Below are 24,660 nucleotides of genomic sequence, written 5' to 3'. Positions count from 1 at the left end.
CCTAACCACAGGGTTCCGGGGACAGGGTGTGTGCAGTGTGAGCACACGCCCTGCCCCACCAGCTCCACTCAGCCAGGGACTGCGTTCCTAGGGCACCGTCACCAGCACTGCAACCTGCGTCCAGCTGCACAAAAGGGCTGAAAGGGTTGCCGCCGCCCTGATGGAGAAGGCACGACTGAGCGTCGGGGACCATGTGGCTTTAGTCTACCCCCCAGGTAAGCGCACCTGAATGCCCTGTGCACACGCCACCTCCCTCAGCTCTGCGTTCCCTGGGACACTTTGTTATTATGGAGCAGACACCCTCATAACCTCCAGCAGGTTGGCCAGGTGCCCGGTCCCTAGCATTCCCTGTCCTGAGCACGACCTCCTCCACTCTCCCGGGAGCAGCCTGTGCCCCTGACCTCTGCAGTCACCGCTTCCGGCTCCCTAGGGTGTGAGCACACAGACGAGAGCACCCTACATGTCAGCTTGGTCTCCCAGTTTCCTTTGATAAAGTCTCTTTTAATCCACAGGCTCTCCATTTCCCTCTCTTTACAATTTATCTACCGAAGACCTGGTCTGACCCTACCTACAGAGGCCCCACGGCCCACAGATGCTACAGAGCAGCGTGTTCTTGGCCCCGTGTTTCCTGCAGGCTGGCAGCTAGATCCCAGCCCTGGGTCAGACTCTGGTCCAGTGTCTCTGCCAAGACCAAGTGCTCCTGCATGATCTCACCGGAAGCCCATGCTGGCTTGTGTCTCCGCTGGTGGCATTAGCAGCCACTGACTGATGCTTCGGTGTTTGACATTCATTAATCCTTTAGGGGTCACAAAACCATGATACTCTAATTCTTTCATTTCTTTTCCATTTATTGGCCATAGAACTAACACACAGAAACCTCCCCCTTCATCTGGTATTTGGCTACCCCGTGGTAGAATTCATACGTGTTGGTTCTTTATGAAATGAATTTTGTTTCCTGTCACACTCCAAAGGTGACCCAGCAATGAATTTAAAAATATATACATATCAATAGGAACTCACGGGCTTAAACTTATTTGTTGGGTTTTATCCTTTGTAGTTACTTTCCTTATCAAAGTTCAGGTTCTGCCATGTTTGGCCAATAGGAGCCTGTTCTGGCTGGCTTAGCACTTGGCCACTAGTCCCTTACTGCTTCCTCGGGTTTATTGTGACAAGGTGCTCCAAGTCCCCCTAGTGCCCATCCTACCCCAGACCTAAGATCAGCCATTTCTCCACGGAGCCCCCCTGTCCCCTCCCCATGTTCCCAGAACAAAATCTGGGCATGAGGGACACTGGTTTCTCCTGGATTGGCTGCTGTTTGTTGGCTCTTTCAGTGAGCAGAACTGGGAGTTATAAATAAATGTATTTTTTTTTATTAAAAAAAATTTTTTTATGTTTATTATTTTTGAGAGAGAGAGAGAGCAAGCAGGGAAGGGGCAGAGAGAGAGGGAGACACAGAATCGGAAGCAGGCTCTGTTATGCCCAGAATTCGTGATCCCCAAAGACCACTAGGGAGCCGAGTCCTATGTAAAAGCAAAAGAGCCTTTATTCGAGCTAGCTCGAGCTCAATCCCCTACCTGCACCGACGCAGCGGCGAGATACCGGGGAGAGAGAGTGAGTTTCGAAAGGACAAAGGTTTTATTGGGGCCTAAGGGCAGTTGGTGAGGTAATGGCTGTGGCCTCAGCCGATTGGCTGGGGAAGGGTCCGAGTCCTGTTAGGCAGGTGAGCGGGAGGTTGCTCAAGGGGAGGAGGCGTGGTCAAGGTGAAGGACACAGAACAAGATGGAGTTGGCTGGCGTAGGCCCGCCCTTTCAGCTCCAGGCTCTGAGCTGTCAGCACAGAGCCCGACTCGGGGCTCGAACTCAACAGACCGCGAGATCATGACCTGAGCTGTAGTTGGCCACCCTACCGACTGAGCCACCCAGGAGCCCCTAAATAAGTGTATCTTTAGAGAGGCACTGCCTTCTGAGTTCATAGTGTTACATCCCATTCAAATCCAGGATCATAGGACTTTACCAGACCTCACCTACCGCGTATCTCCTTTTTTCCATACCAAGACTCCTGCTTCTTCAGAACAGGGAGATGATAGAGTTCAGATATCCCATAATTACTCAGCTATGTAGCCCTGCATCACATGCAGTGCTCCCAGAATAACTGCACAAATACTGTAACCATCAAAATGAATTCTGAAAACAGTTTACAAGGTTTGCACCTGCTTTTCTGCCTTCCCCTGCCCCTTGTTGCTGCTTTGTGTCCGTGCTGTCAGGAGTGGCCGTTACAAATGCAGCCTCTCTTTTCTTACCCTCGTTCTGATGAGGTTTTGGAGTGATGGTGAGGGGTGGGATCTGGAGCCAAAGGCCAAGAAAAAATTCTTGAGAAGTCTTTGTTGCAAAAAGGTGATTTTATTAAAGCACGGGGACAGGACCCGGGGGCAGGAAGAGCGCACCGGGCTTGTGAGGAGTGACTGGTTACATACTATGGAGTTGGTAAAGTCGAAAGGGAGCCCTCCAGAGGGACTTTGATGTGCTAATGAGGACTCCTAAGATACCTGAGGCCTCCCTGTTGTCAAGCTAAGGAGGTTTTCCTCTAGTAAGACATTAACATTAGGACAGCAAGGGGTTCCTGGAGAAACTATACTCTGTATTTGCCACAAGTGTTTGTCAATGGGCTGCAGGTAATGTGGAAATTTACTGTTACCTGCCATTTCCTTCTTGCCTTTGTTCCCCACATCACTGTGGAGGGGTGATGCTGGGGCTCCAGGAAACTGAGTCTACAGGTTTCTGGAGATTAGGCTGTTGATAAGATTGCCTTTTTCTTGTAATTTACGAAGATATTTGTAAACTGTTGGAGACTCCTGGCCTGCATGACTGGGATCTCTATCAGCTAACCATTGTTTTTCCCCTTTCCTTTGCCCTTGGGCAGCCGGGAGAGCTGAGGAATGTCATACCTATCTTAGCTGGGGGTGGTCTGGGGGGTCCGCCTGCCTTATGCTCCCTCATCCCTGGGATGGGGTTGGGTGGCAGCCTGGTCTCTCCTGGCACAGGGATGTGCTAACTTGAATGCTCCTAAACCCACGGGCCTCAAAGTCTGCCTCTGCTTTTCATTCTCTGGAGTGTAGGGTGCTTTTCCCCAGGGCGACTGCAGTCCCCACTCTTGAACTACCCTGGCTTCCGGGTCAATGCCAGACATCGTACAGCATGTCAGTGTAAGGCAAGCTGGTGCTCTCCCCTGCCGGAGCTGTCTACACCACACCCTCTACTGTGGTAGGGCCACGCCCCCGGGGTCAGGTGGGAGCTGCAAAGCTTGAGGAGTGCTCACACAGGAAAGGCTGGGGCTAAAGTAACTGCAGAACACCTTAACACTTTTTTTTTTCTTTAGTTTATTTATTTTAGAGAGGGAGAGAGAATCCCAAGCAGGCTCTGCTGTATCAGTACAGCTTGAACTCACAAACTGTGAGATCATGACCTGAGCCTAAATCAAGAGTCAGTCATTTAACCAACCGAGCCACCCAGGCTTCCCCATAAGCTGTTTTTAACAACAAAAAAGAAAATGCATGCTGAAGGTCTAAATTTACATTTTATTTTTTTGATTAAAAAAAATTTTTTTTAATGTTTATTTATCTTTGAGAGACAGAGCGAGAGAGACAGATCACAAGTGGGGGAGCAGGGGCAGGGGTGGAGGCAGAGAGAGGGAGACACAGAATCCAAAGCAGGCTCCCCAGCTCTGAGCTGTCAGCACAGAGCCCTATGCAAGGGCTCAAACCCATGAGCTGTGAGATCCATGACCTGAGCTGATGCTTAAGACTGAGGCACCCAGGCACCCCTAAATTTACATTTTATGCACTTAACCAGGCCGGTGGAGAGTTTAATAGCTGGAGGGCTAAACTGTGGTTCCTGCTGGAAGGCCCAGAGCCTCCCTTGGGCACAGATATCTTGCAAATGCCACAGGCGCGTGTGTTGTGTATTTCTTGGGAGTGAAGGGGGAGTCCAAGACTTTCTTCCAATTTTCAAAGGGATGTGAGAGCCAAGGGATTCAGAACCCATGCTCTCTGGACACTCCAGAAGAATGGGGTGCTGCTGGGACTGGATTCTCCCCACCTGTTCACCTGGTGATTCCAGGGATGGGAGGAAATATGTGCATAATGGGAACAGCATGAATTTTGTGAGCTCAAGGAAATGAGCTCCTGGTGATGTCTCTCTTGCGTGCTGGGTTTGAGGGTATGCTTGCTCTGTGTCGGGCAGGGACCGTGCATGCAGGTGCCCTGGCCTGCTGTGTGCCAGCACCTGCTCTCCCTTCACTCAGTCCTCCTGGCTGCCCCACAGGCACAGAGCAGATGCATGGTCCTGTGGCGGCGGTACTGGGGGGCCAGCTGGACCTGGCTGGTGTGCTGAGCTGCCCTGGCCGCAGTGTCACATTATTAGTACTGATGGAGCACTGGGGACTTGTAATCCAGTGAAACCCACCAGCTGGGTGAAAGGTGGCATATTTATTTTGACTCTGGAATTGAAATAGCCTGAGGCTGACCAGTGGGGTCTGGTGTGCTCTGAGGGGTAGCATCTAGAGGGGCCTCCACGGTGGGGGGCGCAGGAAATGCATCTCAAGTTGGGCTGAGTTCAGGACGGAAATACAGGTTTTAAGCATGGTATAATTCCCCCTAAATTTTAAATATGAGGAATTTTAAACATTTAGAAATTTGAAGGAACATTTTGGTGGTCGCATGTTGTGATGTGCAGTTGAGAGCAGGATGGGGTGCCCTGGCCCGGGACACATGTACAGTGAGGAGGTGCAGCGTTGGTGTCCCCAGTTCTCCAGAGATGCCTGCCTGCGTTCCCCACCTTCTCCTCCTGGAGGGGGTGGACCCCCTGCCTCATCCTCCTCATCACCTTCTGCTGGCAGAGGTGGACCCCTCCCCCTCCCATGCCCCCTCCTTTTCCAAGCTAGGCAGCCCCTCAGAAAGGTTCCTTACTGCTCTTGCGCACCTACCTTGTGCTTGGCCCCTGCACACAGGAATGGCAGGCGTGGTGCTGCTCTCCGGGCCTAGGCCTCCTGCCCTCAGTGACCTTCTCTGTGCCATGCACACCCCCATCCCCTCCCCAGCCTTTCAGGATAGTTCTCTGTACATCCCTAACACCACTGAGTTCAAGAAATACTGATAGCTGGCAGGCTGGGTCTGGGGACCCCAAGGGGGTCATGCAGGACCAGCCAAGAGGTTCCCTGGCTGTGCACAGGATAGAAATCAAATGCAGAACGGCAGGAGGTGAAAGGAGAATTTATTGAGGATGTAGAGAGAATGCAGGTACATACAGTGTCTGGGAAACTCAGAAAGGAAAGGAGAGTCCCATCTTTTTCGGGATCTGGGGATCTGGGGATCTTACTGAGGATGGTGGTCCAGTGCATGAGTCCTCTCAGGCATCCAGGAGCTGATTAGAACAAAGACGAGAGCCCGGGTGTTACCCCTTGGAGCCAGGGGGCCTAGGTGTCCACTTGTCTTGTGCCCTGGTCTGGAATATGCATATGATGGCTTCCTCTGGTCATCCTCACCTGGTCCTTCCTTGGGTGTGATCTGTTCTGGAGAAATACACCAACTCCTTGTCCGCACAAGGAAGACACACACTGTTTGCATTCTGAGGCATGTGTAAAGGGATGCAGATCCTAGCAAGAATAGAATCAGGAAAAGGAGCAAAAAGATTTTTATGGAGTCCTTTATTGAGACAGTTTCCCTGTCTCAATATCGTATTAGTTTGGAGAAGTTGTGTTTGATCCACGTAGCACATGACAGGAACCCTGCTTTATCATTCCGTGGTACTAGGCGCTGTGAGCCACACTCCGCCCTGCACTGACCCCCTCTCACCATGTGTCTTCCCAGGGGTGGACCTCATTGCCGCCTTCTATGGCTGCCTGTACTGCGGCTGTGTGCCTGTCACCGTGCGGCCTCCGCACCCCCAGAACCTGGCCACCACGCTTCCCACCGTCAAGATGATCGTAGAGGTACCTGTGCGCGGTGGACGGCCAGGCAGGCCCGATGGGAGGGCCCTTGTTCCGGTAGACCAGAGGTCTCATGTGTCATCTCTCCCAGGCCCTGCGTCTCACTCACGCCTTCAACCCCTGTGCCCTGCAGGTCAGCAAGTCTGCTTGCGTCCTCACTACACAGGCCATCATGCGGCTGCTCAAGTCCAAAGATGCAGCGGCTGCTGTGGACGTCAGGACCTGGCCGACCATTCTAGATACAGGTACCTGTCCTCAGCACCGTTGGTTGTGTGCTGGCCCTGCCAGGACACACCACCTTTCCTTTCTTTGTTGTAGGAGTTGCATCATTGCCACCAAAAAGTAAGAGTTAGGTAAGGGCAGCTGAAGTCAGTGGCGAGGAGGCTGCTAAAAGTGCCCTTGCCACTGGGTTGCTGGCAGCCTGCCTCCTGGTTTCACTCATGGTGGGGCCTCTGAACCAGAGCAAAGATCCTTGCATGAAGCCTGTGTGCCTGTGGACCACCCCTCCTCTCACTGCCTCTCATGCCTGTACAGCAGTCGGTGGTTGTGGGGACACATGTGCCACAGCACACATACATCTATCCTTTGTCCCCATCATTGGGGAGTGCTGCTGTGCCCCATGAATTGCTTGTGGGCTGACCAGGAAGGCTGTAAACCCCTGGACCACTGTGCCTTGGACCCTGAGGTCACCCTCCCCATGGAGACACCCCAAGCTAGTAGCACCCACAAGCTTTGTTAGTGACTTGAGGTGCTGGCCGTGGAGTAGGCAGGAGTCCCTCTTTCCCCATCGCACCTGGCAGGCATCTGTCTGTCTGTGCTCTCCAGGGGAAGAGGTCAGGGACTATGTTGTCTGTGGCAACCTGCCCAGTACCTGTCTATAGGCACAGGGAGCTGACTGGTCCAGGGGCCCCCGGGCGGGTTTAGGAGCAGACTGGCTCCAGAGAGTCACATTGCTTCACCAGCTTGCTACGAGGTGGGTTGGCCCCAGCCCTTGCCTCACTTGTGTCTGCCTCACAGTCTCATAGGAACCGCAAAGCGCGGCAGCCCTGAGGGCCTGTCCCTAGTGCTGTCTCTGCGGTCAGAGTTCTTGTTAACACTGGCTCTGCCCCAGGCTCTGTGACCTCCAATAGGTCCCTGCACCTCTGAACAATCCCGCTGCTAAATGAAGCGGCTTCCTGTACGGCTCTCATGACTTGTCTTCCCTCTGTGTCCACTTCACTCACTGTCACCACACATTCAAAGCCGTCATGGTGGGTCTGCTCCACATGACATTTCCTTGAAGGTTAAAATGAACTTCCGGGGCGCCTGAGTGGCTCAGTCATTTGGGCGACCGACTTCAGCTCAGGTCATGATCTCACGGTCTGTGGGTCGGAGCCCTGCGTTGGGCTCTGTGCTGACATCTCAGAGCCTGGAGCCTGCTTCGGCCTCTGTGTCTCCCTCTCTCTCTGGCCCTCCCCTGCTTCCTCTCTCTCTCTCTCTCTCTCTCTAATAATAAACATTAAAAAAAATTTTTTTACATGCACTTCCCCATGTACCCATGTGGCCTGCTGCCTTGAGGCCTCCCTCTCTTCTGCACTCACTCTCCCCCAGACTCCCCAGGTATGAATCCTGTTTCCTCCTCCCTATGAGAGCCTGAAGTAGCATTAACATTACTGGTGTCTCTGGTTCAACAGATGACATACCAAAAAAGAAGGTGGCTAGCATTTTCAGGCCACCGTCCCCAGACCTGCTCGCATACTTGGATTTCAGCGTGTCGACTACAGGGATATTAGCAGGTGTGAAGGTGAGCCCTGTGATCATAGCTCTTACTTGCTTCAGCCTTTGATGGGGTGGGCAGAGAGGATGGTGGGTGTGGGTTTATGCAGGCCCTCACTCTTATCCACAGCTTGAAGCAACAATACTGTTCCTTGAAGTATTCCCTAATTTTGGGGGTTTACTGGTAGTTAACACAGTAAACCCCCAAAATTAGGTTAGCCTGAGAATAGTGCATATTTTGATGCTCTGTGGTAATATCTAAACTCAGATTTACGACTATCTTTGGGAGCAGGTGGCTTTGATGAGTCTGTCTCCTTACCAGGAGCCAAGAGCTCCATTCAATTTTTTTATTATTCTGAAATCTCATTTAGAAGATTTTTCGTGTACATTTTCCTGTGTATTATTTGGTTTGTATGCAGATTTGAGCAGCCACCCTTGAAGGAAATAAACGTGCCTGGCGGCTGTGGTTGGCGGACACTGTTCTCTCTCCCCTCACGTCACTGACCAGATCTTTCATTGTACTTCAGATGTCGCACGCAGCCACAAGTGCCTTGTGCCGCTCCATAAAGCTACAGTGTGAGCTGTACCCCTCGAGGCAGATCGCCATCTGTCTTGACCCCTACTGCGGCCTTGGCTTCGCCCTGTGGTGTCTGTGCAGGTGAGTGTGCAGGTGGTATCTGTGCAGGTGGTGTGCAGATGAGTGTGCGGGTGAGAGTGCAGGTAGTGTCTCTGCAGGTGGTGTGCAGGTGAGTGTGCAGGTGCCGTGCCCACCTGCAAGGCTGGAATTGCTGCTGTAAGTCTTTGGAGCTTTAGTGCTCATTTTTGATACACACGAGCCTAAGGTACACATATGAGTGGGTTTGTTTGGGGTTGAAAAGGATTGGAGGCTGGGTCTGAAATTGAGTAAAAGAGTAAAAATATATTTTTCATTAAATATAAACAGTAATCATTACTAGTAATAGGGAAGAGACTACTTAATTTCATCAGATACTAGGAAGTAGTGACAAATCTTTGGAAGAAGAAAGCCAGGGACTCCAGCCGGCAGACCCTGACCCAAACTGTGATCCTGGATCCTTCTGAGGTGCTTGGAGGGAGACTAAACCCCTGGATATCACCCCTGCTCCTGCCCCCACCGCCCCAGTACTTTCTTGACATTAGGGCACAATTGCGTCCTGTTCTGGCTAGAAAAGAAGTGTCCTCAGAGAAGGAGGAGAGAGGTGGGCACCCCAGGCCCTTCTGGCGCAGGTGGACAGGGCATCCCTGAGGCTCATGGGCCGAGGACTAACACAGAGCCGAGGCCGCAGCTGTCCTGCTGTCCTGACCCTCCCTGTGCTCTCTCTCACAGCGTCTATTCCGGACACCAGTCAGTCCTGGTGCCCCCGCTGGAGCTGGAGAGCAACGTGTCCCTGTGGCTGTCAGCCGTCAGCCAGTACAAGGCCCGCGTCACCTTCTGCTCCTACTCCGTGATGGAAATGTGCACCAAGGGCCTGGGCGCGCAGACTGGTGTCCTCAGGGTGAGCGCACCCCCCTGTCTGCCACTGAGGCCTGCCCTGCACCCTGCTTTCCTTCATCTCAAAGTGCCCAAACCAGGGGCTCCTGCGTTGGTTCTAAACTGGGCCCCTGGGAACGTTTAAAAAAAAAAAAAAAAAAAACCTCCCAAGATCTGTTCACGCCGTTTATGGAAACAGAGAAAACCCTTTCCAGGAGTTGAGCCGCACTGGCTTCATGGGCCCTCTTCCCTACACCTCTAGAGGTCACTCCCTTTATCGGCACAGCCCACACAGCAAAGGAGAGTGTGAGACCCAGGCAGGGGTGCCGGGGCCAGAGTGCAGGGGTACCGGGGAAGGGGGGGCAGGTCCTATACTAGCTCTGAGCAGCGCACCTCAGGGTCCCCTGAGGCCTGGGGTGGAGCCAGAGCTGTGTGCAGGGGCGGGAGCCACCTGGATGCCAGGAGTGGGGGGCGGGGCACCCTCCAGTGCATCCAAACTTAGGACCCCGAGGAACCAGGACCAGCTGGGGAGGTGGGATCTGCATCTCCACTGGGACTAGCCTCCCTGCCCTGCCCGCCCTGCCTGCAGACGAAGGGGGTGAACCTGTCCTGCGTGCGCACCTGCATGGTGGTAGCTGAGGAGCGGCCCAGGATCGCGCTCACACAGTCCTTCTCCAAGCTGTTCAAGGACCTGGGGCTGCCAGCGCGCGCCGTGAGCACCACGTTCGGGTGTAGGGTCAACGTGGCCATCTGCCTCCAGGTAAGGCCTGCACCGGCCTCCTGCAGTCCTCGTCCTCCCTGCGTGCGCTGTCCTCCCTGCTTGCCCTCTGAGCCCTTGGTGTTTTCACTTACACAGAACCGGTCAGCTTTGTGAGCCAGGAGGTTGTTATTTAAAAGATGTTCTAGTCTTGTTGATGAACAAAGGCTTACTTGGAAACAACACAAGTTGTTCTTGAACAGTGACTATTAACTTACCGGGAACAATCTCAAAGGATACAATATGTAGCTAATTTTTTAAAGCAAGATAAACTTGTAAAGACAGTTAGCAATTTGAAATTGAAACATTAATTAATGTGGTGATTTGTATTGCCCTAAATTAGTTTTTGAAACATTAAGGTATTTTACTTATTAAAAGGAAACACGAAGTTCCAGAAATTGAATAGCTCACTTGTAGTGCTGTTTACTGCTTCTTCAGATGACTGGCTGTTTTCCAGACTTGGTGCTAGTATCTCCATTTCACTTCTTTCTAAAAACATACTGAACGCCGTACTCCACGAAGCGGTTCCGGAACTACAGGGCAGAAGAGGCATCACTGGAGCCAGAGTGGGTCCAGATCCCGGGCTCTCGCCAGGCTTCCGGGGCCTTTGCTCAGCCCTGGTCCTCGGCCTGTGGCGCACCTGCCGGGCGCAGGGCAGGTCTTACTTGCAGAGACCGTCCTCCTGTTCTCCTGGCGTTGCTGCTGGTGTCCTCTCACCCTTGAAGACTGCTAGCCTCTCCAAGCCACAGACCCTTGCTGTGTGGCAGGAGGAGGTGGGCTAGGGTCCCCTCCTAATATCCCTCTCTAGTGTAGAAAGTATGACTTTCTTTTTAGTTAGCGGCTCTAAGTGAAGACCTTACTCTCTGCTCAGCATTTACTCGATATTTGAAGGTATCTATTCTATTGTCGGCGCGGGGGATGCCACGTATGATCGCGAAAATCTTAATGGATTGTTCATGTTTGCGCTTTGAGATGCAGTGACGTGTTTTGCTTTCTCTTACTGTGTGTTTCTCACGTGGCCTGTTGCTTTCTGTTTGTGTTTCCTGTGGCTGTCTCCTCCCTGTCTCGCTCTGCTGGCCTTCTTTGCCTCTGTCAGCCCAACAGGCTGGGAAAGCTGGCTGAGCAGGTACGACCTTGACCTCAACCTCAAGGCCCCTCTGTGCTTCCCCCATGAGTTCATGTGACCTTCTTGTGAATTCTAGACAAATACATGTTTCTTTTGCTGTCTGACTTTGCTCACAGTGGATGTTATTGGCATGTTATATAAAAGCTCCCTTGAAACCAAATATAAGAGCAAAGCTATTTTCAAAAGAATTTAACAGTCCTAGCGTTACCTCTGGAGGAAGGGCAGTGTTTGGTCTCAAACAATCATTGTTGTCTTAATTCCAGGGCAGACATAGGTTACGCTGTCTGGCATCTTTAGACAGTGATGTTGACCAGAGTGTCCATTTAATTCGATGTTTCTTATCGATTAAATGGAACATATAACATCCTCGGCAGGACCAGTGCCCAAGTGTCTGATGAGAGGAGAGCAGGGAGACGTCCTTCGGGCCGATCCCTGGGAGAGCCTCTGCCATGCTCAGCCCTCAGGAGAGCCCGGTCGGCTGGTGAGAGGCCAGGCCCAATCTGACGGCTGGTGAAAATGCCTTCCAAAACCTACGGTGGTGTTTTCACCAAGCACAGAGTATAGGGACCAGCAGGAACAGACAAGCGTTAGAGCGGACACGTAAAACTGCAGGATTTGAGATTTCCAGTCAGTGTTACTGGACAAGTCTCTGAGTGTTGTCAAGCCACACAGATGTTTGGACAGAAGCCATCCATGCCCCTGGGCATGCTCAGTGCCCTGAGCAGAGCAGCTGCCTTCCTGGGCGTCCCCTGAGGACCCAGGAAGAGCTGTCACACGGCTTGTGCCCGTGTAGATGGGGACACACTCCTGAAAATGAGATGAAGGTCCTCTGCTGCTCTCCTTTCTAGGGCACGGCCGGCCCGGACCCCACCACCGTCTACGTGGACATGAGGGCGCTGCGCCATGACAGGTGAGGGCCCGCCACGCCCACAGGTGAGGTTCTGCAGGCTGGGTCTGCCCTGACTGGACCTCCCAGCACCCCGGCGTTGGCAGCTGGCTGGCTGAGTCCCCTGGGGGAGCCTGGGCTTCCTTCTTGTTCCCTTGTGTCAGCACAGCTCAGGCAGCATCCCTGTATCTGTTGTTCCCATGACCAGGAGGGATGATGTCAGGTACGAACACTTGGCATGTGTCTTCTCGTGGGATAGAAAACAGGCAAACCAGCCAAGGCAAGGATGTTTTCCACATGATACCATTTTAAGACAGGACTTAGTTTTTACATCAGTAAATGTGTGCTGGGGGCCACGGTATGTACCTGTGAGTCTGGGTCCCTCCCAGCTCTGAAGCTTGATCCTGGCTCTGGATCCTCAAACGTGGCCATGCTGCAGCTTGAAGTAAACAGTGGTGAAGCCTCCTGGGGTGGGGCCAGCCGGTCCAGGGAGGGCCCCAAGAGCCCTAGAGCAAGCCCCTACCCTGAGCGGTGGCATGTAAGCCAGGCAGCTGGGGCTGGTGCATGTGGAGCTGGTAGTCGCTGCTCCAAGGTCACAGCAAGGTCGTGAGCAAAAGCCTGGAGGTGTGGTGTTGTCCACTGACTGACCGTTACAGTGATAATCAGTTTCTGATTACCTTTTCCCTTGTTAATTTTTAGGGTACGTTTGGTAGAACGGGGTTCTCCGCACAGTCTGCCATTGACGGAGTCTGGAAAGGTAGTGGAAGCTGGGACTTACACCCAGGTCCTTTCTTATGTTAGCCCCTGGTGGGTGCTGAGGGCTAAAAATGTCCTAACGGGGGCACCTGGGTGGCTCAGTCGGTTGAGCGTCCGACTTCAGCTCAGGTCATGATCTCACAGCCTGTGAGTTCAAGCCCTGCGTCGGGCTCTGTGCTGACAGCTCAGAGCCTGGAGCCTGCTTTGGATTCTGTGTCTTCCTCTCTCTCTGACCCTCCCCTGTTCATGCTCTGTCTCTCTCTGTCTCAAAAATAAACATTAAAAAATAATAATAAAAAATAAAAATAAAAATGTCCTAATGGACACAGGTCAACTGTGGTTGGGACTGGGCTGATGCAGAGGGCTCCTCTCCTCCCCACTAGCACACACAAGGACACCTCTGAGCTAATGCCTAGAACGGGAGGGCTTCAGGTACAGAAGCCCAGAAGGATCTCCCACTGTGGGGCTTGAGGCCATGGGCCTCTTGGTTCGGGGCCCGATGCCTTCACGGGTATCTGGAGAGCAGGCGTCCTCAGAACCAGGGAATGTTTGAGGAAAGAAGAGTACCCACACGGCCCTACCAAGCAGTGATGAAGATGGGGATATGGCCTGGGTGCTGTGACTAAGCTGCTGGGCACCAGGAGACAGCAGGTTCGAGGGCGGGGCTGTGTCCCCAGTGTGGCCAGGGACAGACAGCCCCCAATCATAGGGCTTCCCACGGCTCTTGCCGCACATCGTGGTAGGGTCGAGAGCACAGGTAGCGACCTGTCCCAGACCTACACAGTCCCAGAGGCGAGACATGGAGGCTGGCATAGCTCACGCAGCCTGGAAGGGCTGCCCCAGCTCTGCTTACACACCCTGGTGGTCACAGCTGCCTCTAGGGAGGCAGGGAGGTACCCAGAGAGGGACAGGGCAGTGGGGCAGCAGCAGGACCAGCCCGTGGGTCTATGGAGGGGTGGGTGTGGAGGGTGAATGGTCAGACTCCTGAGGAGGGACAGCCGCAGTGACGTGGGGCAGAAGTCACAGCTGTTGCAAAGGTCCTGGAGTGGGAGTGGGAGCTGCAGAGGAGCCAGTGTGGCTGAAGCTTCGGGGGGAGGTGGGAGGGTGACCGTGGGCCACAGGGCCTGCATCCACACCTTCCCGTGACCCTTTGACCCTTCCCACCTGCCTGGAGGTCCCCACTGACCTCTGTTTCATATGGGGAAGCCACCTGAGACAGAACAGGTGTCTGGGTGGCCTGACAGGGGCCCAAGCTTGGGGTCCCCTGAGCTGAGGCACCTCCCCTGGAGTGTTCTCCAAGGCTTCTGGGGAAGAGCCGGTGCCCCCGTGTGCCTGAGCCAGCCGTGCCCTGTTAGCTAGCTTCCCGGTGCAGGACTGGGGCTTATGGGGCCGACAGAGCCCCTTGCAGGCAGGCGTGGTGTGTGGACGGCACCCCACATTCGTGTGCCCTACAAGGGGCAGGTCGTCTTCTTGTGTCCTTAATGAAAGACCTCAGGTACGGCAGATGCTTACGGAAACAAACCCTCCTCACCCCTCTTGAAATCCAAAATATGGTCGGTTCTTAGGAACTGGGATAATTTTGCTAAGATTCACTATTTATTTTATCTATTAAAGGGTCTCTTATGGGGGTGGCTGGGTGGCTCAGTCCATTATGTATCCAAGTCTTGATCTCAGCTCAGGTCTCGATCTCAGGGTCATGAGTTCAAGCCTGCTGTGCACTGGGGCATGTAGCCTACTTTAAAAAAAAAAAAAAAAGTCTCTTATTTCGATTAAAATTCAAAGTCAAGTTTAGGTTCGTTTCTAACCATCCCCATCATTAACATGTGCACGTCACTCTCCTTCCAGATCCTCCCTGGGGTAAAAGTCATTATCGCGCACACGGAGACCAAAGGGCCCCTTGGAGACTCACACCTGGGAGAGGTAAGGCAGGGGACCCGGAGCCCCCATGGCCTCAGCAGCTGTCCCTTCCCTTCTCCCCTATCCGTCCCACAGTCGGGAATTCTCAGCAGAGGATTTTGGGTCCTGCAGGATGAAGCCCACCCCAGGGTTGCCCTCCAGCAAAGGGAAACCTCAAGTTCTGTAGGAACTGGGGGGCCTGAGGAGCTGCACAGAAACTGCACCTCCCCTAGAAAAGCAGTCCCTGAGGGAGGGTCCTTGACGCCCAGAGGGTACAGGCTTTGCACGAATGCGTGGGAGTGGGTCTAGAGTAACGCGGGGCAGGGGGGACTGTCCCCCAGGAGCCTAGTAGAGGTCCGAGTTGGTCTGTTACGATGGGTTCCAGGCCTGCGGGCATGCCAGGAGGGCACAAGGACCCTTGTGGTCCCGGCGGATGGGGGTTCGGGGGTATTTACACAGGGCCTCCCAGGGGTCGCTTGGTGTCCCGATTGGAAGGTGTGCCTGTGCCAGGGCTGGGTGTGGTCAGCACGGGGCCTCCCTCAGCCGTCCCTCTTGCTGGCCAGCTGGACCCTGGCCTGTTAGGGTAACAGTTTGCCCCCGAGATAGTCACAAAGGGTCTGTGCCAGGTTGGGAAACCCACCTCTTGGCAGAAGGCCTGTTGGCTGCCTGCGTCTAGAGCCAGGCGCTCAGTCTGGGGAGCAGACTGTGGGTCCTGGATGGGCCCAGTGTGTAGAAGGACTCCCTAGGGGACCCCACAACACTCTGGGTACTGCTAGCACGGGTGCGGCAGACAAGGGTGCGTGGATGCACGTGAACTTAGCATGTCTGCAGGGCGAGTGCAGTGGCCGTGCCCGCTCCGTCCTGTGAGCCCTCAGCCCCTTCACCGGTCCCTCTGTGGATGTGGGACAAGCTCCCGACTCCTTCTCAACTGTCAACAGTAGTTCAATGTGAGCAGCGGGGAGGCGCCTCCATGAGCTCATCCGTGCCACAGAGTCCCACCGGTGGCTCCTCGGGTGAAGGAGGGGGCGCTTCGCTCCAAGGAGAGAAAAGCTGCTTGTCTGCTTTCTCTGTGCCTGCAGTTTTGCTCGAGCCACAAGACGAGAGACACTGAAACAACTCCCCCTCCCCCTGCCTTTGTTCACTCGGCCAGTGGCTGTCTCACGGCAGAACCTGTGCCCAGCGTTTGTGATGTGCCAACATTCTTGTCCCCTGGGCCCCACCAGATCTGGGTGAGCAGCCCCCACAACGCCACCGGCTACTACACGGTCTATGGGGAGGAGGCGCTCCACGCTGACCACTTCAGTGCCCGGCTGAGTTTTGGAGACACACAGACCATTTGGGCAAGGACTGGCTACCTGGGTTTCCTTCGAAGAACAGAGCTCACTGACGCCAGTGGAGGTGAGGGTTACCTTTCACCCCCTGCACACGGGCCGCATGTGTGGTGGGGTCTGTCCACACCGCACGGGAGGCCTGCTGCTGTGGCCCGAGAGTCTGACATTCATGCCTCAACAGCTCAGGGACTCCTGCTGACCCCTCACCTTGTGCTGTGAGCGTGTATCTTCAGGTGTGGGGGTGAAGGATGTGGGGGTGCTCTGATAGCAGTTTTCTCTGAATATTACTGTTTTGCCACTGTGGGTGTCCTCACTGGCCTTGGACCCTCGGCCTCTGCTGAGGATGTGGGGGTGTTAGTGATCAGGCCACCAGGCCCTCCCCTTGCATGACCCTAAAAGTTGCAGGGTCCCCTAGGCCACGGCAGGTTGACCAGATCGAGTCAGAACTTCTGGTGTCCCTACAGATGCTGCTTTGTTTCCAGACATGGTACAGATTATTTCTAAATATGTGTTCACACGTTGGCCTGACTTTCCTGAGGTGTTCCTGGCTGCAGAGGCGCCCTCGCGTGGGACCGAGGGGACGGCACCACCTCCAAGGAGGCCCAGTTGTCACCTGCTGTGTGGACAGCGGGCCCCTGTCCCACAGAGCGCGGCTCGGGGCTGCTGTGGATACGCGGAAGGGGCCGCCGTTCCCTGGGTGCCCTCCTGAGGTGTTTGCACCATGTTCACAGAGCGGCACGATGCACTGTACGTGGTCGGATCTCTGGACGAGACGCTGGAGCTGAGAGGCATGCGCTACCACCCCATAGACATCGAGACGTCTGTGGTTCGAGCCCACAGGAGCATCGCCGAGTGGTGAGAGCCACGTCCCGCCCTGCCCGGTAGCCTCTGTCCCTGCAGCCTCTGTCCCTGCAGACGCTCTCCACGGGGGGTGTGCTGGCGGACACCTGCCTCTCCAGCAGCGGACCCCAAGCCTCTCGCAGCCTCTCTTTCTCCTTTCCTGACCACTTGTAAAGCAAGAGTCTGGCCCCCAAACCATGAGGTGTCTACAGTTATCCTGAAGTGTTTCTGTTTTTAATGTGAATTTTTAAATTTAAGTGGTCATGACTCACGATGACTTCACTTTGAAGGGAGCTTGAACTGGGACACATACAGCTTTCAACATCAAATAATACTATTGGTTCTTATGAAGGACTTCAATTAGCATAAAGATTCCCATAAAACACATTTAGCCCAACTTCAAATTATGTTGGGCAGTAGTGCAGGCCAACTACTCTGTACTTGCACCATTTCCCACTTGTCCATTTGCTCCCAGAAGCCTGTGCCCGTCCCATGCATGACGCCATCTACCCCTCCCTGTCCCTGCAGTGCCGTGTTCACCTGGACCAACCTGCTGGTGGTGGTGGTGGAGCTGGATGGGCTGGAGCAGGATGCGCTGGACCTGGTGGCCCTGGTGACAAATGTCGTGCTGGAGGAGCATCACCTGGTCGTGGGTGTGGTGGTCATTGTGGACCCAGGTGTGATCCCCATCAACTCTCGGGGCGAGAAGCAGCGCATGCACCTGCGTGATGGCTTCCTGGCTGACCAGCTGGACCCCATCTATGTCGCCTACAATATGTGAGTGCCGCCTGTCGACCCCACGTTCCTGAGACAGGTGTCGTCCCCGGCCTCCTGGTGCGGGAGCCGGTCAGAGGTGTTGGGGCTTGTGAAGACACCACACTGTCTGCAGCCGCCAGAAAAGACTCCAGTCTTCATGGAATGCTGTGCCCTCTGCTTTTACGGACCCGTCCCAAGGATCCCCACATCTCATTTCAGGAGCCACTTCCTGACTATTTGAAGAAATGTTTTCATCTTCGAGGACCTTTGTCAGTCAGTATTTGAACAGGTGGGCGCCCGCGAGGGGGCCTGGAGTGGCTGCGGAAAGGGATCACGAGCGCTCTGCTGTGCTGCGAGTTTGCACTTGTTTTAGGCTAAAAATATCATTCTTGATTTTAAAAATTCACTTATTTATTCTCACTTCAAATGACAACTTCATGTATAGAATTCCTGCCAGAAAGAACTTGAGGCCCCTGGGGAGGAGCAGAGTGATGGCGGGAGGCAGTCCTGGCCTGCCCTCCCCACTCTCAGACCCGAGGCCCCGCTGTGGCCACACGGCACTGCCTCTGCTGGTTTCATTATTGAAACAGGTGTGCCCAGTTGTCTGCATTTGTTGTCACGAATACTCAGTAAGTGCCATTTGGGGCTGTCAGCTTAGACGCGTTGTTTGGGGAAGATTAACCAGCATTTAGTCTTAAACGACTGTCCCAGCTTTGTGACTTCATGCTGTGCCGTTACAGTACCTGTTGTGGTAACTCCACAATACGAATTCTCCTCGGTACATGAAATTGTGTTGAAATGTTACTTTTATTACAGTTCAACAGACTTGGAAGCGTTGGCGGCAGCGTCTGAGGCTTTCAGGTCGTTCGTGCTATTTGCTGAGCGCCCTGCATGCAGTCTGGGGGCTGCGGAGAGACCCCTGCCCGCCTGGCGTTCGCAGTTTCGATTGTGTGCCTATAAAACTTGGCCAAACCATATTCAGTTATTTTATTCAAACTTGATGAAACTGATGTAATATAGTAAACCTAAATCAAAGAAGAGAATGTAAAATCCTTTAGATACTTTTAAGAATTTGAAGCAAAGCTCAAACCTTAAGACAGATTATTTTTATATAGCTATTAAAGAGTGTGTTATGAAGTTGTGGGGTTTGGGGGGGACTGAGGGTGGGAAAGTTTATGAATTATGCATGCTTCCTAGGAACAACCAGGCTTTTCAGGAATTAGCCTGGAACAGTGCCTAACAAAGCTATTATTAATTCTCTACCATTTTAAATTCACCACCAAATGGGTCTGGCTAAGTGGGCGGACTCTCACATCCTACTCCTATTTGGCTACAAATAGCACGTGCATAGTAGTTCTGTTGCCTGTGGTGTTGAGCTGCGGCTAGTATGTCACAGCATACTGGAATTCTAATAACTCTCCTGTAATTATGTACAGAATCTGTGTAACTTATTGTGTGACATACAGAGGTTCTAGCGGCGGACTAATGGACATTCCTTAGAACGGGATGGCCAACGGGGAAAAACTACCTAACCCTAATCTTAATGTTGTAGTTTTATAGCAAACAAATACTGTAAAATTTTTGTATTGAAAGGTCAGTGGCAGTAAGACAAGGTGTCTTGTAAATTCAGATTTTAAGAAGCGCATTAAAATGTTTTAAAAGTACTCTCTGGGAATTCTGTATATCACACTAAAATTTTTTTATATCATTATGTTAATAAAAGGTATTGACTATTTGTAATTCTGCACTTTGAAATGTGTGAAAATGTTTTTTAAATTACCCCATATAGGATGTATTTTATCACGCGTTTTTTTTTTTCTGAATATAAAAGCATTTATGCCGATAGCATAAAATCTACGAAGCACATTCACGTGTAAAGAAGAAAATTAAGATCTCCTATCATCCTACCTCTGATTAATCGCAGCATTAGTGTTTAACAAAAATCCTTTCAGGGCTTAATTTTTTCTTTTTAAGGATTTTTACAAAATTAGGATCATATGCTTTTATATTAGTTTTTGTACTTAATAAATTACAGACTTTTTAATCTATGATATATATCTTCTACATGTTTTAACAACTGTGTCTTACGGGTGTGACTGAAGGTCGTTTTCCTCTCACTGTCCACACCAGCACTGGACGCTACACCTCAGCAGTGCCGAGTCCTCACACGTCCGGTGCTGCCTCGGGCGCAGGTCCTTCAGGCAGAGTGGACAGGTCAGAGGTCATGCCCGGTGAGAAGCATTGGGTGCCTTCTGCCCTCCAGCAGGGTAGAAGGGCCTCTTCCAGCAGCCTGACAGATTAAAATAAATCCTTGCCAAATTACAGTCAAGTAACTGTCATGTCTAGTCACGTTAAAGATGTTTTTATGTGTCGTTTTTGTTTCTCATTTGTATTCGGATCCAGCAATTCTTACTGCACTCAAAGGTTTTTTGGTTGATTTGTAGGAACCATTTTACATTAAGAATCATCACATCTCAGGGCGCTTGGGAGGCTGTCAGTTAAGCAGCCAACTTTGGCCCAGGTCATGATCTCGCGTTTTGTGAGTTCAAGCCCCGCGTCGGGCTCTGCGCTGACAGCTCGGAGCCTGGAGCCTGCTTCTAATTCTGTGTCTCCCTCTCTCTCTCTGCCCCTCCCTTGCTTTCTCTCTCTCTCTCTCTCTCTCTCTCTCTCTCTCTCTCTCAAAAATAAATAAACATTAAAAAAAAATTTAAGAATTATCACGTCTAGGGGTGCCTGGGTGGCTCAGTCAGTTAAGCGTCCAACTTCAGCTCAGGTCATGATCTCACGGTTTGTAAATTTGAGCCCCACGTTGGGCTCTGTGCTGACGGTGGGGAGCATGCTTGGGATTCTCTCTCTGCCCCTCCCTGACTCGTGCTTACTCTCTCTCTCAAAATAAATAAATAAACTTAAAAAAAATTATGTGAGCAGGTGAGGGGTGGCAGGGGTGGGGGGTGGAGAGAGAGAATCCTAAGCAGGCTCCACAAGTCGGTGCAGAGCTTGAACCCACGAACCATGAGATCATGACCTGAGCTGAAATCGAGAGTCAGACACCCAGCCAACAAAGCCACCCAGGCACCTCTTAATTTAGGTTGTTTTTTAAAATGTTCTAATTATTTTATGCAAACTATGGTTACTGGTGCTTAGTTTCAGATTATGAATAGAGCTGATTTGTTTCAGAGGACGCTCAGCACAGCCATAACCTCGTCTTCCACCCAGCCACCTTGTGGATGGAGCCTCTCCTTAGGGTGAGATGCCACTGAGGATACTGGGGCCCGATCCCGCTCGCCCAGCTTGTAAGCTGATGGTTCCAAGCTAGGAGAGGCAAGCTGAGAAGGCAAGCTCAGGTGCGATCCTGTCTCCACTGATTGCTGAGCTCCGAAGGCAGGCGTGTCACTCAGCAGTGTGCCATTGTTCCTGATGAGGGGGCGCGGGGCAAGCTGAGGGTGAAGTACAAGCAAGCACCCCTGCCCCCGGGTGGGATCTGTAGGATACCCCTCAGATACTCCTGGCCACCCAGAACAGAGGGAAGGGGTTTTAGTGCTTGCCATGGTGATGTGGGAAACTAAGGCAAGTGAAAACTTAAATTCCCTTACTGCCTACAGCCCATTAACAAGTCCTTGAGACCGGCAGAGTGACCTTCCTCTAGGAGTTGAGCTGCCTGGATGAGGACACTTTGCTGGGGGCAAAAGGGAATCTTGCCTTAACTTTATCCCGACCCCCCAGGATCCTGTAAGTCTACTTCCTTTATCTCAGCTGCCCCAAGATATATGCTGGCAATCATACTCCAGGCTTGTGGCCCCCTGATCTACATCAGAAGGGTCTCATAACTGAGATTTTACTAAACAGTAATAAATGACATTTCCCTAACTTCTAGCCCCTTGAGGTCCTGGAAACCCTGTTCCCAAAATCCGTTAGACTTACGCTGTCCCTGACCCCCTCCCAACCTGAAGGTATATAATAACTCACTCCTCACAACCCCAGTGCAGCTCTTTCTGCCCACGGGTCCTGTCCCCATGCTTTCATAAAATCACCTTTTTGCACCAAAGATGTCTTCCAAGAATTCTTTCTTGGCTGTCAGCTCCGAACCCCACCATGGCCCCACAACCCCATCATTTGGCACCCAACGTGCGGCTTCGCGTCTTTTCATCTGGACTCTGAGCCGGTGCAAACTTGGTAAGTACTCTTTCCTTCCTTTACTCTCATTTCAGAGGCTTTTCAAGGAGTAAAGCCTTATCGCTCAGGCCACAATCCTCGAGCCGTGGCTACTCTATGGTGAGGAGAAAGCCTGCCTCTTGGCTGGAAGTTAGTCCCCCCGCTGGAATGGTAGTAAGATCCAGAAACTCGATGCCCTCTCTTTATTCTTGTCCTTATACAAAGTTGTCTGTCTTGGGCACAGGACAACCACCTAAGTCACCAGGACGGCTGCTCCATGTGAGGTTTCCTCTTCATTGGTTGAATGTGATCCCCTCCACATATCTGGTCTAGCCGCTTCTGGCCGTGGGACCTCCACTGGGAGCCCATCGAAACCAGTACTGGATTGAATCAAAACCCAACCAGGGAGGGTCGCCTGGGTGGCTCAGTTGGTTAAGTGTCTGACTTCATTCAGCTCAGGTCATGATCTCACAGTTCGTAGGTTCGAGCCCCACGTCAGGCTCTGTGCTGACAGCTCGGTGCCTGGAGCCTGCTTCAGATTCGGTGTCTCCCTCTCTCTCTGCCCCTCCCCACTCGCACTCTGTCTCTCAAAAATAAACAAACATAAAAATAAAAAAATGAACGATGCAGCGTTCCCATCCTTGAGGTCCTCAGTGACCGACTGAGTGGCATTTGCTCCTGGCTTCAGCCAGGAGCTGATCTTCCATAGCGATGCCTGAGACAGGTCGTTGCCCCAACTGGACACCTCGCCCCTGCCCACTGCCCACCTGGAAATGCCTGCGGCAGCTTCTGGATAGTCAGACCAGCAGTGCCGGCCAGGAGCCTTGTGGGGACGTTAACCACCCGTTCCCAGACCTAGCCTGGAGGTGAGGGCGGGTCACCCCCAGCCGAGGTCAGAGGAGGATGATGGGCATTTTACAACCTGGAATGAGGGGTCTTTGTGCTAGGAAGCCCCCAGGAGCCCTGGAGGTGGCTGTGCAGACATGCTGAGAAGCAGCCTCCCTCCTCAGGGTGAAGGAGCACCCCTTGGATGGGGGAACCACCAGGGACACTCAGCAGCGGCTATGGCAGGCTCGCTGGGGGCCAGTACACTCCAGTTGTTCCTGTCTGGTCTGCAAGCCGGGTGGACATCTGGGGACTGAGTCACCTTGAGATTCTTGGATCCAAGTGGGCAGGGGAGGTACCAGCAGGGACTCACCCAACTTCTGGCTGACGCAGCAGGCGGCCCTCTGGTGATGAACACACACCGTGTGAGCTGTAGCCCAGAGCCCGCTTTGCCAGCCTCCTCCCTCTGGCACCTTGACCCCTTCGTGCAAGGCATATGCCAGCCGCGGCCGAGCCGGACAGCTGTGCTGGACCCTCTGGTCCTCCCAGACCTGCTCCTCGTCCTGTGTTCCGGCCCCAGCTGTCCCAGCACTGACCCTGGTCCCGGACCGGCTGTCCTCACTGGCCTGCAGTGCACCTTCCTTTCAGAGCAGCCGCTCCTACCTTCCTCTTCTCTGTGAAGCAACTTTCCTGTGTTCTCTGGACCCTCCTGTGCTTTGTCACACCTTGTACGTTGTGAATTTCAATTTCTCTGCCATGTTCTTTTTTTTCTTTTTCTTTTCTTTTTTTTTTTTTTTTTTTGTGAGAGCGTGTGGGAGACGGGTAGAGGGAGAGAGAGAGAGAGAGAGAGAGAGAGAGAGAGAGAGAATCTCAAGCAGGATCTGAGCCCAGCCCATGACCCTGGGATCACGACCTGAGCTGAAATCAAGGTGGCTCAACTGACTGAGCCCCCCAAGTGCTCCATTCTCTGCCATTCTTAAATAAACCCATTTTGCTGGTGATTTTACTGGCTGTCTTTTTTCCAAGGTCAAGATCTGCAAGGCTCTATGGGGCCAGGATGGTGGGACAAGCAGGTGCCAGTGACCATGTGGGGAGCAAACCTGCCAGAGCACAATGGAGTGTCCCAGACGCCTGTCCTGATACAGTGCTCCCCCTCACGGGGGGGGGGGGGGGGGGGGCGCGGGCGGGGCGGGGTGGGGGGGGGGGGGGGAGGGCAAGCCATCGGCGGCGGGGAGAGGGGAGGGGACTCTGGAGACGGTCCGTACGTGCTGGCTTCAGCCCCCAGCCCCAAATGCCTGGGCGGCCACTTAGGTCTCCGCTTCTTCCCAGCCGGTGCAGCCACCACCCCCCATCCCCCTGGGCACGTGACCAGCCAGACCAATCACAGCTCGGCTCCCGAGGATTAGCCCATTAGTAGATTAGTCCGGGGGAGGCCACCCCGACGCCAACCAGGCTGGAAGTTCCTGGCAGGAGCCCGTGGCCCGGGGTTGTCCCACCTGGTGCTTCCCTGCCCCTCAGCTGCCCTCCTCACCCCCACCTCAGCCCTCACCCTCACCCCTACCTCATCACACCCCTCCTCACCACTCCTGCTTCCCCTCTCCCTCGCCCCGGCCCGAACCCTCCTCCTCACCCCCACCTCACCAGGTACCTCCTCACCCCTCTCTTCACACCCCTCTTCACCACTCCTGCCTCCCCTCTCCTCACCCCTCCTCCTCACCCCCACCTCAGTGCACACCACCCCTCTCTTGGTGTCTCCTCCTCAACCCTCTTACCACCCTCCTCCACCCAGACCCCCCCACCCCCCTCACCCTGCATCATCCCTCCCTCTCACCCTGCCTCACCTCCATCTCACCACTCCTTTCCACTCCCTTCCTTCCTCATCACACTGCTCCAGGCACCTTCTCACCCCTCTGCACCCTGCCCCATCTATGCCGCTTCCCTTCACACCACACCCCTGCCCACCCCACGCCCATCCAGTGTCCCTGGCCCTGTGCACCTGCCCTGGCTTTGGGGAGTGCAGCCTCTGCGGTGACGATGATGCCAGGCCATTGACTTCACTCCTCTTTCCAGGTTTGCAGGTATTTCACTTGGTTTCGTGTTTAAGGGCTA

General features: G+C 53.3%; 2 protein-coding genes across 10 annotated transcripts in view; both read left to right on the top strand.

Annotated features, from left to right (window-relative positions):
• DIP2A (disco interacting protein 2 homolog A) overlaps positions 1–19,622 on the top strand; it is a 109,411-nt gene extending 89,789 nt beyond the window's left edge. For 5 of the 8 annotated variants that reach the window (XM_040483661.1, XM_040483659.1, XM_040483655.1 and 2 more), the window contains 14 exons: positions 92–215; positions 5,864–5,985; positions 6,116–6,227; positions 7,656–7,765; positions 8,265–8,395; positions 9,083–9,251; positions 9,816–9,986; positions 11,080–11,109; positions 11,958–12,019; positions 12,695–12,752; positions 14,597–14,671; positions 15,871–16,045; positions 16,710–16,833; positions 17,347–19,622. In XM_040483661.1, the coding sequence (XP_040339595.1) occupies positions 92–215; positions 5,864–5,985; positions 6,116–6,227; positions 7,656–7,765; positions 8,265–8,395; positions 9,083–9,251; positions 9,816–9,986; positions 11,080–11,109; positions 11,958–12,019; positions 12,695–12,752; positions 14,597–14,671; positions 15,871–16,045; positions 16,710–16,833; positions 17,347–17,599 (1,716 nt within the window). In that variant the 3' untranslated portion in view covers positions 17,600–19,622. The other 3 variants (XM_040483657.1, XM_040483658.1, XM_040483660.1) reach the window with 2 other exon arrangements.
• Positions 19,623–24,287: 4,665 nt separating this feature from the next.
• PRMT2 (protein arginine methyltransferase 2) overlaps positions 24,288–24,660 on the top strand; it is a 72,678-nt gene continuing 72,305 nt past the window's right edge. For both annotated transcript variants that reach the window (XM_040483667.1, XM_040483666.1), the window contains exon 1: positions 24,288–24,629. The gene's annotated coding sequence lies outside the window, so the exon portion shown is untranslated. The remainder of the gene's footprint in view (positions 24,630–24,660) is intronic.

Source organism: Herpailurus yagouaroundi, unplaced genomic scaffold (assembly GCF_014898765.1).
Source record: "Herpailurus yagouaroundi ecotype Mexico unplaced genomic scaffold, PumYag 162, whole genome shotgun sequence".
In the NCBI taxonomy this organism is placed as follows: domain Eukaryota; kingdom Metazoa; phylum Chordata; class Mammalia; order Carnivora; family Felidae; genus Herpailurus; species Herpailurus yagouaroundi.
This window is presented reverse-complemented; position numbering and strand designations above follow the sequence as displayed.